General features: G+C 45.4%; 1 protein-coding gene across 1 annotated transcript in view; it reads right to left on the bottom strand.

Moving 5' to 3' along the window:
• Positions 1-2,857, bottom strand: part of LOC132405677 (arylsulfatase I-like) — a 30,067-nt gene extending 27,210 nt beyond the window's left edge. The window contains exon 1 of the mRNA XM_059990684.1: positions 2,257-2,857. Coding sequence (XP_059846667.1) covers positions 2,257-2,558 — 302 coding nt within the window. The 5' untranslated portion in view covers positions 2,559-2,857. The remainder of the gene's footprint in view (positions 1-2,256) is intronic.
• Positions 2,858-14,625: the final 11,768 nt, after the last annotated feature.

Here is a 14,625-nt window from a genome sequence, read left to right as displayed (position 1 = left end):
CCCAAAGCAACTGGTTTTAAGGTGCCAGTAGCCTGCCTTTGCCCTTTCTCCTGTCAGTAGAAATGTTTCTGTCAGGTTTAGTGGCTAAGCCACACGTGAAGGCCAGGAGCTGGACTTGGTTGTCAGAGGCTGTTTGAGTAGCACACCACTGGGGGCATTTAATAGATAGTGGGAGCTTGTCTCCACCACCAGCCCCGGCTACGAAAACCCACAAGGAAAGTTTTTTCTATTATTAAGTGTTGCACTGTACTGCTGCTATAAAACAACAAATTTCACACACATGCCAGTGATATTAAACCTGATTCGGATTTGAAATCATTCCCTGCCTATTTCTGGGCCTTGTTTTGGTGTTCCTATTGTGTTCTGTGTTTTTCTGCTGAGCATTCTGGGATACTACATTGGTTAGGAATGTGTTGCAACTCTCCTATGCTGCCCCCCCCCCCCCCAGCAAATCCCTAGGCGTGTTGTTTGTTGACACAAATGGCACTTTTCAACGTACTTGAGATATAAAACATTCAAATTGGAACCTGAGTCTGAAAGCCTCTTAAGCATCATCATACCTGCCTCCCCATCCCCTCTGGAAGCCTTTTGGAGTCACTTTTTGTGGGAGTTTTGCCCCACTCCTCTTCCATAAACTTACCTCTCTCTTACACTAATGGGCCTTTTGGCCCACAACGTTGTACCTAACAATTAGTAATCTAATGGCCTACTAAACTATTCCCCCTGCCTACACAATGTCCATATCCTTCCAGTTCCCTCACATTCATCTGCCTATCTAAACAAATTTCAAAAGTTTGATGTTGTGAAGCTTGACAACTAGCTAGCAGCCGTTTCCTCACCAGTCCAGGTGACATCCTCAGCGTGCAATTGTTGAAACGCCTGTTAGCTAATTGCCAAGTTCGGCGAACACAACCTCTCAAAATTCACCACCATCCTAAATCTGTTAAAAGTCTCTAATGTATCTGCCTCTAACACCACCCCAGGCAGCATATTCCAGGCACCCACTGTGCAAAAAGAACTCACATCTCCTTTGAAATTACCCCCTCACACCTTAAATGCATGCCCTCCGGTATTAGACATTTCAACCCTGGGAGAAAGATACCGTCTGTATACTCTATCTATGCCTGCCATTATCTTCTAAACCTCTGTCCAATCCCCCCTCAGCCTCTGCTGCTCCACAGCAAACAACCCTAGTTTGTCCAACCTCTCGTTATAGCCCATGACCTCTAATCCAGGCCACTTGCTGGTGAACCTCCCTCCCCCGTACCCTCTGCACAGCGGGTGACCAGAATGACACACTAAAGACCATAAGAGCAAGGATGCAATGCTGGGGCTTTAGAAGGCACTGGCGGGACTGAACTTGGGGTATTGTGGGCAGTTTGGGGCCACCTGTCTAAGAAAAGATGTGCTGGCATTGGAGGGGGTCAAAAGGTTTGTGAGAATGTTTCCCTGAATGAAAGGGTTAATGTACGAGGAGTGTTTGTCTGGGCCTGTACTCACTGGAGTTTAGAAGAATGAGGGGAATCTCATTGGAACCTATCGAATATGGAAAAGCCTAGACAAGATGGATGTGAACAGGATGTTTCCTACAGTGAGGGAGTCTAGGACCAGAGGACACAGATAGAGTGGATGTGGAGAGGATGTTTCCTATACTGGGGGAGTCTAGGACCAGAGGGCACAGATAGAGTGGATGCGGAGAGGATATTTTCTATAGTGGGGGAGTCTAGGGCCAGAGGACACAGATAGAGTGGATGCGGAGAGGATATTTCCTACAGTGAGGAGTCTAGGACCAGAGGGCACAGATAGAGTGGATGCGGAGAGGATATTTCCTATAGTGGGGGAGTCTAGGGCCAGAGGACACAGATAGAGTGGATGCGGAGAGGATATTTCCTACAGTGAGGAGTCTAGGACCAGAGGGCACAGCCTCAAAATAAAAGAATGTCCATTTAGTACAGAAATGAGGAGGAATTTCTTTAGCCAGAGGGTGGTAAATCTGTAGGGGTCAGGTCATTGGGCATATTTAAAGCAGAGGTTGATAAGTTCTTGATTAGTCAGGGCGTAAAACGTTACAGGGAGGAGGCAGGAGACTGCAGCTGAGAGGGATAATGAATCAGCCATGGTAGAATAGCGGAACAGACTCGATGGGCCAAATGGCCTAATTCTGCTCCTATGTCTGATGGTCTTGTAGACAACATCTGCCACCCTACCTTCGCCGTTCAGAGTTTGGATAACTGTTTATTTCCAAGTGCCTCTCACCTTCCCGTTATCAGCTGACTCCTGGAAGGGGTACAGATGGGTTGGATGTAATAGTTCTCCAGTTTAACCCCTTTCGCCGCCAGCCTGTCCATCGTAGGGGTGTGGATCTCCGGGTTGTGGTACCCTATGTCGTGAAAGCCTTGGTCATCCGCCAGGATGAAGATGATGTGGGGCTTGCCCGCGGAGCCGTCCACCCCTGTCGCCTTCTTCCCGCTCGGCTCAGGTTTCATCCACTCCCAAGACAAATATCCGAACGACAACAGACTTAACAAGGAAAAACTAGTCAAGGTATAAACAGCCATGTCTGCTGCACACTATCCAAACAATTTTCAAACTTTTTCCCCAAAAGGCTTCTTTTAAGGAACTTTACAAAGTTGTTCCAAAACTTTTTCAACGTCTGCAAACTTTTTCCCCTCAAATACTGTTTTTCAAAATTTCCTCTTTGAAAGGTTGCTACAAGTCTTCCCAAATCTTTTTTTTTCTTTGTTGCTTGTCTAAGATGTTCTCGGCAGCAAAGGACTTGGGAAGGTTTAATTCAGCGCAGCCATAATTCCGCTAGTTCTAGCCTCCCAGCGATGAAACCGACACAACCCTCGACACTAACAGCCCGGCTTGTACCAGTTCTGCTGTCGGGACGCCCCTCTCTGCTCTGATTGGTAGGGGTGTGCCCAATGCCCAATTTCTGAATGGATAACAAGAGCTGCCAGTCATTTTCCGCCCATTCATTCGCTCACATGATCGGTGTGCAGGGAATTTTAAGTTCAGCTGTGCAAATAGGAGTCTCGCATCTGCGAGGTATGCGCCACGGGTGTCGGTGTACCCCCACACCGGGATGTCTATGGAGGCATGCTGCCGACGGCTACGCCCCAGGCTGAGGAACCAGAGGGGATAACTTTACTCGCCCCAACACTGAACTGTTCCAACAAACTGTGGACTCACTTTCAAGCACGCTTTATCTCATGTTCTCAATATTTATTGTTTATTTATTTATTTATGCCCTCAAGAAAATGAATCTCATGATTGTATATGGTGACATATATGTACTTGGATAATAAATTCACTTTAAACTTTGTATTTTGTACGTCCCATTGGGTGCGGTCTGACACTGATCCTGAACAAACAGTTGATGTTTCCAGCCGAGACCCTTCATCACGACCAGGGTCTCAGCCCAAAACGTTTGCAGTACTGCCTCTTCATTTCCACTGATGCTGCCTGACCTGCTGTGTTCCTCCAGTATCTTGTGTGTGTTGCTCTGGATGAAAATGAATCTCCAGGTTGCTTATGGTGATATATATGTATTTTGATAATAAATTTACTTTGAGCTTGAACGTACAGAAAGCAGTTTCAGGGACAGCTCTGCCATCAGATTTCCAAATTAACACTGCCTCACTTTTTTATCTATATGTATTGTAATTTGTGGTTTTGATTATCAAGTATTGCAAAATAGCGCTGTTGCAAAACAACAAATTTCACAACGTATGCCAGCGATATTAAACCTGCTGCTGATTCTGATGCAGAAGGGTTCGATGGGGAAGGGCCACAATAAATGTTTCTCTGCTGCCGGAGAGGGAGGGGCTGACGGGGTGAGGCGGCCCTTCAATCAGTGTGGTAGTGGGCCTCCCCTTGGGGGCCAGCGGTCCAGGAGTCTGATGGCACTGTGCTGAGGAACAGATGAGGGGGAATTTTCTTAGCCAGGGGGTGGTGAATCTGTGGAATTCATTGCCACAGATGGCTTGTGGAGGCCTGGTCACTGCCAACATTTAAAGTGGAGGTTGATAGGTTCCAGATTAGTCCGGGTGTCAAGCGCTATGGTGAGAAGGAACGTTCCATCTATTCCTTTTTTACAGCGGTGTGGGCTCACCGTTGCTCAGGGCAGGGCAGTTTTTTATGGACTGAAAACTGTGTGGCACATTCAATAAAGGAAAATTCCAGCAGCGCGGTTACCAAGGCTACGTGTGCGTGAGCATTTCAATCACTGCGCAGTCGCGCCCCCACGCAGCTCAGAGGGAACAGTGGGGTGACAGAGATAATAAATCACTGGGCCGAATGGCCTATTTCTTCTCCTAGGGCTTCAAAGCTTTGATGATGAATCTAACAATGAAAAGACATTACACTTTTATTCTTGTAAGTATTTTTTATCATGAATAATGTTTATTTTGATCTATAAAAAATCATCCCTCTTCCAACAAGGAAGGCGTTCTATCAGGGAAGATTAAAAAAAAGGGGAGGGCTAGTCAGGAGTATGGGGCCCAGCTTTGGTCATCTACCTGCAGGAAAGGTATAGAAACACAGAAAACCTACAGCACCATACAGCCCCTTCAGCCCACAAAGCTGTGCCAAACACATATTTACTTTAGAAATTACCTAGGGTTACCTATAACCCTCTATTTTTCTAAGCTCCATGTACCTATCCAAAAGTCTCTTAAAAGACCCTATTGTATCCACCTCCACCACCTCCACCACGCACTCACCACTCTCTGAGTAAAAAATTTACCACTGACATCTCCTCTGTAACTGCTTCCAAGCACCTTAAACCTGTGCCCTCTCGTGCTAGCCATTTCAGCCCTGGGAAAAAGCCTCTGACTATCCACACGATCAATGCCTCAATTATCAATAATAGTGTAGAGAAAATTTACAAGGGTGTTTCCAGGACTTGAGGACCTGAGTTATAGAGAAAGATTGAATAAGTTTGGACTTTATTCCCATGAGCATAGGAGAATGAGGGGAGATTTGATAGAGGTATGTATAGATTGGGAGGTGGGGTGGGATACCTCTCTACAAAAGGAGGTGCAAGGTGCTCCTTCCCTCCACTAGCCTGCAGGTCACTCTTGGGCAAGGTGTAGCACCTGCTTAGCCCCTGATCAGGGTCACATGAATCCATGGGAGCAGGTGGTGGATGGTTGTATGAGCAGCCGGTGCAGATCACCAGTCCTGGTTATGGGACCACTGATGCCAGGCAGACAATCTCTGACCACAAAAATACAACTGCAGATGCTGTGGATCAAAGAATACGTACACAACGCTGGAAGAACTCAGCAGGTCAGGCAGCATCCGTGAGAAAAGAGCAGCCAACCTTTCGGGCTGAGACCCTTCATCAGGAAGGGAAAATAAAAAACTGAATAGAATCGAAGAGAAGTTACACACAGAAGCTGGACAACCAGTGTGCAAATGGAGACAAGCTATGGCACAAAAAATAAGTAAGTAAAGATCTCAGTAAATTTATTATCCAAGTACATATCAGAATTAGGTTATTATCCCCGGCGTGTGACGTGAAATTTGTTAACTTAGCAGCAGCAGTTCAACATAATACATAATCTAGCAAGAAAAAAAATAATAAATAAAATAAAAATAATAATAATAAACAAACAAGTAAATCAATTACGTATATTGAATAGATTTTTTAAATGTGCAAAAAACAGAAATTCTGTATATTTTAAAAAAGTAAGGTAGTGTCCAAAGATTCAAAGTCCATTTAGGAATCAGATGGCAGAGGGGAAGAAGCTGTTCCTGAATCGCTGAGTGTGTGCCTTCAGGCTTCTGTACCTCCTACCTGATGGTAACAGTGAGAAAAGGGCATGCCCTGGGTGCTGGAGGTCCTTAATAATGGACTCTGCCTTTCTGACCCACCGCTCCTTAAAGATGTCCTGGGTACTTTGTAGGCTCGTACCCAAGATGGAGCTGACTAGATTTACAACCTTCTGCAGCTTCTTTCGGTCCTGTGCAGCAGCCCCTCCGTACCAGACAGTGATGCAGCCTGTCAGAATGCTCTCCACAGTACAACTATAGAAGTTTTTGAGTGTATTTGTTGACATGCCAAATCTCTTCAAACTCCTAATGAAGTATAGCCTCTGTCTTGCCTTCTTTATAACTACATCGATATGTTGGGACCAGGTTAGATCCTCAGAAATCTTGACACCCAGGAACTTGAAGCTGCTCACTCTCTCCACTTCTGATCCCTCTATGAGGATTGGTATGTGTTCCTTCGTCTTACCCTTCCTGAAGTCCACAATCAGCTCTTTCGTCTTACTGACGTTGAGTGCCAGGTTGTTGCTGTGGCTCCATTCCACTAGTTGGCATATCTCTCCTGTACGCCCTCTCGTCACCACCTGAGATTCTACCAACAATGGTTGTATCGTCAGCAAATTTGTAGATGGTATTTGAGCTATGCCTAGCCACACAGTCATGGGTATATAGAGAGTAGAGTAGTGGGCTAAGCACACACCCCTGAGGTGCGCCAGTGTTGATCGTCACCAATCTGCACAGACTGTAATCTTTCAGTAAGGAAGTCGAGGATGCAATTGCAGAGGGAGGTACAGAGGCCCAGAGTTGTATATGTCACCATATACAACTCTGAGATTCACTTTCTTGTGGGCATACTCAAAACTCTACAGAATAATAGCCATAACAGAATCAATGAAAGACAACACCAACTTGGGCATTCAACCAGAGTGCAGAAGCCAGCAAACTGTGCAAATACAAAAAGAAAGAAATAATAATAATAAATAAATATCAAGACCAAGAGATAGAGAGTCCTTGAAATTGAGTTGATAGGTTGTGGGAACATTTCAGTGATGGGGTGAGTGAAATTCAGTGATGTTCTCCTCTCTGGTACAGGAGCCTGATGGCTGAGGCGTAATAACTGTTCCTGAACCTGTGGTGTGAGTCCTGATGCTCCTGCACCTTCTTCCTGATGGCAGCAACAAGAAGAGAGTATGTGGTAGGGTTCTCTGATGAATGCAGCTTTCTTGCAACAGTGCTCCACGTAGATGTCCTCAGTGGTGGGGAGGGCTTTACCTGTGATGGGCTGGGCCGTATCCACTACTTTTTGTATGATTTTCTATTCAAGGGCAGTGGTGTTTCCATACCAGGCTGTGAGGCGGCCAGTCGGTATCCTCACCACTACACATCTGCAGAAGTTTGTCAGTATTGAGAACATAAGTCACAGAGACACAGATAAGCACAGAAACAGGACCTTTGGCCCATCTAGTCTGTGCCAGTCCTTGAAAGTGAGTCCAAAGGTTGTAAAATCAGTTCAAAGTTGAGCTGAGTTCAGGAGGTCAGTCAGCATCTGTGGAGAGAGACAAACTGTTAATGTTTCAGGTGCATGATATTTTGTCAGAGTTGGGAAAGACATAACCCTGACTGATGAGGAAAGACTGAGCGAGCTAGGGTTTTTATATTTGGAGTGACGGAGGATGAAAGGCGGCTTGATGAGGTAAGCAAGGTTATGAGTGATAGGGAGAGTGGACAGGCAGCATCTTTTTCTCAGGATGGCAGGGGCCGATACCAGAGGACATCCATTGAACTATCGTTTGGGGGGATATCAGAGGCAGGTTTTGTTTTAAACACTGTGGGGGGGGGGGTTCCTCAACCACACTGCTAAGTCTGGTGAAACATAATAATAAAATAGGGATATTTTAGCGACTCTTAGGTAGTCACAAGAGATTCTGCAGATGGTCAGGTTGTCAAACCGGCTATGTGATAAAATACGTTTCTGGAGCAGCACACAACGTGCTGGAGGAACTCAGCAGGTCAGGCAGCCTCTATGGAGAGGAACAAATAGTTGGCAGTTCCGTCTGAGACCCTTCATCAGAGCCTGGTCCCAGGATACGTCCCCGATCCATCCTTCTCTGCAATAGAATGTACAACATAGAGCCCCCTCCTGATGACGGGCCTCGATCCAAAATGTCGACTGTTCTTTCCTCTCCATAGATGCTGCCTGGCCTGCTGAGTTTCCTGCTAACGAAGGAAAGGAGCATCTCACAGCCTCCACTCTGTGTAAAAAAATTACCTCTGACATCATCCTTATACTTTGCTCCAATCACCTTATCATTATGCCCCCTGGTATTAGTCATTTCCACCTTGGGGAAAAGTCTCTGGCTGTCCACTCGATCTGTGCCTCTTGTCATCTTGTACACCTCCACCAATTCACCTCTCATCCTCCTTCCCTACAAAGAGAAAAGCCCCAGCTCAATCAACCGTTCCTCATAAGACATGCTCTCTAATCCAGGCATAGACAGAGTGAGCTCATAGTATTTTTTCCTTAAGAGAGGGTATTAAACACAAAGGGCATAGGTTTGAGGTAAGAGATTTAAAAGGTACCTCGCGGTTGGGGTGCCACGGAAGTGTAGTGGTTAGCGCTACACTATTACTGCCCAGGGTGTCCTGAGTTCGGAGTTCAGAGTTCATTTCTGCTGCTGTTCTGTAAGGAATTTTTACGTTTTCCATGTGACCATGTACATTTCCTCCGGGTGCTCTGGATTCATCCCACAGTCCAATGACATAGTGGTTAGTAGGTTGCCAAGATGAGGCCTAATTCAGGTTGGAGGAGCAACATCTCATCTACCGTCTGGGTAGCCTCCAACCTGGTGGTATGAACATTGGATTCTCCAATTTCCGGTAATTCCCTCCCCCTCCCCCTTTCCCTATCCCAGGTCCCTCTCTGCCTCTCTCCCCTTTCAATTTTCTGCTTCTTTATCTCTACAGTTCTTTCATGCTTATCCCCTCCCCCCCTTTATCTATCCTCTGATTGGTTTTCCACCTGGCTCCTCTAGGCCCTACTCCCTCCCCTCTCTCTATTACTGGGCTTCGGCCCTCTTTCCCCCCCCCCAATTCCTGATGAAGGGTCTTGGCCCGAAAAGTTGGCTACTCTTTTCTCACGGATGCTGCCTGACCTGCTGAGTTCTTCCAGCATTGTGTACGTATTCTTTGATCCACAGCTTCTGCAGTTGCATTTTTGTGGTTAGTAGGTTAATTGGTCATTGTAAGCTGTCCTGTGATCGGGCCAGGGTTAAATTGGTGGGTTACCAGGCAGTGCAGCTCATTGTGCTGGAAAGGTCTGTTCTGTCCTGTACCTGACGTAGCTTCTTCACACAAAGAGTGATGAGTATTTCTGATGAACTGTCCGACATAGTGGTTGAGGTGGACACATAAACGTTTAAAAGCCATCTACGTAAGTACGTGATAGGAGAGGCTTGTTTGTTTGCGTGTTTATTCATTCACAGTGTGGAACTGTGGAAATGGCCCTTTGGGCATGCCACCCGGCCACCCTCAGAACAACATACAACAGACTGTGGGAGGAAACCGGAGCACCCGGATGAAACCCCCACACTGACAGGGAGGACATGCAAACTCCCGACACAGCACGTGGGGATTGAACTCCAAACTCTGGAACACCCTGAGCTGTAACGGTGTCGCAGAAGCCATTACGTTACTGAGGCACCCGTCGCAGGTCAGCACAAGACAGCGTGGACGATTCGCACCACAGGACCTGCCTGGAACAATCATTTCCTCCCTGTGAATCTCTGACGCACCAACAATGAAAAGCAGGTTAGAACATCCACCAGCACAGCGTTGAGGGCCAGCTCCGGTTTCAGAGCTCACGCTCTGCACAGCCTCACTGAGGCACACCAACACGCCGCAGGCTGCAATACAACAAATCGCACTCCATCAACGTCAGAGCAGACAGCTAGGTAAATATTTAATGAATGATCTATCTATAAAAGAACCCGACTTTGGGAATATCTTTAATTAAAGTAAGCTGAAGCCTTAATTTTTCAGGAGAACAGGCCATCTCTAGGTAGAGTTCAGCCAGGGATTTACTGTAAAGTGTTTTTCCTACATTACTATGGGAACAGGGAGTACAAACGCAGCAGGATCTCACAGTGCTATGCTATCTCCAGTACCTAATAAAGTGGCCACTGGTCTTCTGTTGCTGGAGCCCGTCACTTCAGGGTTCCATGTGTCGTGCATTCGGAGATGCTCTTCTGCAGATCACTGTTGTAACACGTGGTTATGAGAGTTACTGTCATCCTCCTATCAGCTTGAACCAGTCTGGCCATACTCTGATCTCTCTCAGTAACAAGACTTTTTTGGTCACAGAACTGGATGTTTTTTGCTTTTCACACTATCCTCTGTAAACTGGAGACTGCTGTGTGTGAAAATCCCAGGAGATCAGCAGTTTCTGAGAAATTCAAACCACCCTGCCTGGCACCAGCAATCATTCTAAAGGGGAGGGGGAGCAGACAGAAGTCTTGGTACATACTGGCACAAATGACGTAGGTAGGAAAGGTGAGGTGGTCCTGAAGAGAGATTTTAGGGTGCTGGGTAGAAAGCTGAAAAGGAGGACGTCCAAGGCAGTAATCTCTAGATTGCTGACTGTGCCAAGAATAGAATGATTTGGCAGGTGAATGTGTGGCTGAGGAACTGGTGCAGGGGGCAGGGGGTTGGATTTATGGACCACTGGGGCCTCTGCTGGGGAAGGTGTGACCCGTACAAAAGGGATAAGTTATACCTGAACATGAAGGGGACCAATATCCTTGTGGGCATTATTCCCAGAGCTCACCAGGAGAGTTTAAACTAACATGGCAGGGGGATGGGAGCCGGAGTGATAGTGCTGAGGATAGGGTAGCTGGTTTACAACAGACAGTGCGTAGTGAGACTGCTGGCAAAGAAAGGCTGACAGAGCAAAACTGTAGTCAACAGGGTGATTTGCAAAGTAAAAAGCGGACAAAACCGAAGGTGGTGTATTTGAATGCACTCAATATATGTAAATGAACTTGTAACACAGTTACAGATTGCCATGTATGACGTTGTGGGAATCAGTGAATCATATCCGAAAGAAGATTATACCTGGGAGCGTAATGTCCAAGGATACACATTGTAGTGAAAGGACAGGCAGGTAGGCAGAGGGGGTGACATTTCCCTGTTGGTAAGAAATTAAATGAAATCATTAGAAAGAGGTGACGTAGGGTCGGAAGGTGTTGAATCAACGTGGATAGAGCTAAGGAGCTGCAAGAGTAAAAAGACCCTGATGAGAGGTGTATACAGACCCCAAACAGCAGTAACAATGTGGTCTACAAATTACAATGAGAGATAGAAAATGCATGGCAGAAGGACACTGTTATGATAGACGGGGCTTTCAATATGCAGGTAGATTAGGAAAATTAGGTTGGTGCTGGATCTCAAGAGGGAGAATTACTAGAATGCCTGTGAGATGGCTTGTTAGAGCAGCTTGTGGTTGAGCCCACTAGGGGATTGGCTATTCTGGATTGGGAGTTATGCAATGAACCGGAATTGATCAGAGAGCTTAAGGTGAAAGAATCCTTAGAGACAAGTGATCATAATATAACAGAATTCACCCTGAAATTTGAGAAGGAGAAGCTAAGGTCAGATGTATCAGTATTATGTGGAGTAACGGGAATTACAGAGGCATGAGAGGGGAGTTGGTTAAAACTGACTGGAAAAGGATGCTGTCAGGGATGACGTCAAAGACAAAGAGAGCAAAAATTAGTGGGAACTTAGTGGATTGGGATGGTTTTAAAAAGCAGCAGGATGCAACTAAACAAGACGTTATGAAGTAAACTAGCCAATAATATTAAAGAGGATACCGAAGGTTCCTTCAGATAAATGAAGTTTAAAATAAAGGCAAGAGTGGATATCAGTCCAGTAGAAAATAATGTGGAAAGGTAGTAATGGGGACAAGGAAATGGTGGATAAGTATTTTGTGGAAGACAGAAGCAGTATGGTATAATTTCAAGAGTGTCAGGGGGCTGAATAGTGTGAAGTTGCCACTGCTAGGGAGAAGGTTCTAGGGAAACTGAACAGTCTGAAGGTAGGTAAGTCACGTAGACAAGATGGTGTACACCCCAGGGTTTTGAAAGAGATGGCTGAAGAGATTGTTGAAGCATTAGTAATGATCTTTCAATAATCATTGGAGTCTGGAATGTTTTCGGAAGACAGGAAAATTGCAAATGTCACTCCACTCGTCTAGAAGGAGAGAGGCAGAAGAAAGGAAACTATAAACCAGTTAGTCTGACCTCAGTGGCTGGGAAGATGTTGGAGTTGATTGTTAAGGACGAGGTCTCAAGGTACTTGGAGGCAAATCTTGGAGGGAAAATCTAACCTGACAAATCTGTTAGATTTTTTTGAAGAAATAACAAGCAGGATAGACAAAGGAGAATCGGTTGATGTTGTGTACTTGGATTTTCAAAAGGCTTTTGACAAGGTGCCACACATGAGGCTGCTTAACAGGTTAAGAACCCATGGTAATACAGGAAAGATTCTAGCATGGATAAAGCAGTGGCTGATTGGCAGGAGGCAAAGAGTGGGAATAAAGGGAGTGTTTTCTGGTTGGCTTCTGGTGACTAGTGGTGTTCTACAGGGGTCTGTGTTGGGACCGAAACATTTTATGTTATATGTCAATGACGGATGTCAATGTCAATATGTCAATGAATGACGGAGTTGATGGCTTTGTTGGAAAGTTTGCAGACGATATGAAGATAGGTGAAGGGTCAGGCAGTTTTGAGGAAGTAGATAGGCTACAGAAGGACTTAGACAGATTAGGAGAATGGGCAAAGAAATAGCAGATGGAGTACAGTGTTGGGAAGTGTATGGTCATGCAATAAAGGGGTAGACTATTGGATCTACCATTAGTCATCCACTATACACTTACATCCACTATAAAGGGGTGGATGAAATAAAGGGGTAGACTATTTTCTAAATGGAGAGAAAATACAAAAATATGAGGTGGAAAGAGACGTGGGAGTCCTTGTGCAGGATTCCCTAAAGGTTAATTTGCAGGTTGAGTTGGTGGTGAGGAAGGCAAATGCATGGTTAGCATTCATTTCAAGAAGACTAGAATATAAAAGCAAGGATGTGATGCTGAGGTTTTATAAAGTACTGGTGAGTCCTCACCTTGAGTATTGTGAGCAGTTTTGAGGCCTCTATTTAAGAAAGGGTGTGCTGACTTTAAAAAGGGTTCAGAGAGATTCACAGAAATTATTCTGGCATTCCACGCACCTACCACTCTGTGAAAAAAGCTTACCTCTGACATCCCCCTTGACCCCACTTCCAAGCACCTTAGAACTGTGCCTCCTCATGTTGGCCATTTCAGCACTGAGAAAAAGCCTCTGACTATCCACACAATCAATGCCTCTCCTCACCTTATACACCTCTATCAGGTCACCTCTCATCCTCTGTCACTCCAAGGAGAAAAGGCCGAGTTCACTCAACCTATTCTCATAAGGCATGCTCCCCAATCCAGGCAACGTCCTTGTAAATCTCCTCTGCACTTTCTCTATAGTGGATTGGAAGATAAAAGAGTCTGTCTTATGGTGTAAGAGTTTCTCACAGCAGGATACTGGTTGTCCTCGACTCTGGTTATGTGTCTTCAGGCTTTTGTACGGTACCTTCTGCCCAGCGGCAGAGGGGAGAATATGGAGTGTCTGAGGTAGGTGGTGTCTTGCTCACTTTGGCTGCATCCCTAAGGCTACAAGAAAGTATCTCTTTAATAATGCTTACATTAATATAGAATAATTATATCTCATCCTATACGCCTTAGTGCCCTACTGCTCACCATGTAAGCCCTATCTGGCTTGGTCCTCCCAAATTGCAACACCTCACACTGGTTTGCATTAAATTCCATCTGATGCTTTCAGCCCATGTTTACAGCTAGTCAATCCCGCTCTTCGATGTCCACTGCTGTTGTGAAATTTGCTGTTTTGTCATTGCAATACATAATCATTTAAAAAGCTATAAATTACAGTAAGTATATCTGTGTGTATATTAAATTAAATTAACTTAGTAGTGCAAAAATAGTGTGCTGGGGTTCATTGTCTGTCCAGACGTCCGTTCAATGGGCATGTGTTGAATTCAGTTCTGCACAAAGCTGGCAGTCGAACATCTGCCTCCCAGAATCAGTGCAGTCCTCTACATTTCCCCTTAAGTTGTTGCTCTGTTGAAGTTGTGCAAAAACTCTGAATCATGTTTATTATCCTGACGTATGTTGAGAAATTTGGTGCTTTTATGGCTGGAGAACAGTTCAAAGACATAAAAATTACTATGAATTACAAAAACAAATAATGAGGTAGTGTTCCTAGACTGTCCAGTCAGAGGGAAAGATGGTGTTCATAAAATGAGTTGTCAGGCTCATGACCAAAAGACCATGAGAGATAGAAGCTGAATTAGGCTTCCCCACCATTCCATCACGGCTGATTTATAATCCCTCTCAACCCCATTCTCCTGCCTTCTCTCCGTAACCATTGACACCCTGACTAATCAAGAACCCAGCAGCCTCCACTTTAAATATACCCAAAGGCTTGACCTCCACACCATCTGTGGCAATGAATTTTCCCAGATCCACCACCCTCTGGCTAAAGAAGTTCCTCCGAGTTTCTCCTCCCTGTTGATAGTAAAGAGAAGAGAGCATGTCCTGGATGGAGGTGGACACAGTAGAAAATGAATTAATAGTGCAATAGCTGAATACTGTTCATGGGTTCAGAAATCTGGTAGCAGAGGAGAAGAAGCTGTTCCTGGAACTTTGGGTGTGTGTCTTCAGGGAAAATTGCTACAGTGCTTTATAGATGAGCC

The sequence above is a fragment of the Hypanus sabinus genome, chromosome 15, assembly GCF_030144855.1.
Source record: "Hypanus sabinus isolate sHypSab1 chromosome 15, sHypSab1.hap1, whole genome shotgun sequence".
NCBI classification, from domain to species: Eukaryota; Metazoa; Chordata; class Chondrichthyes; order Myliobatiformes; family Dasyatidae; genus Hypanus; species Hypanus sabinus.
This window is presented reverse-complemented; position numbering and strand designations above follow the sequence as displayed.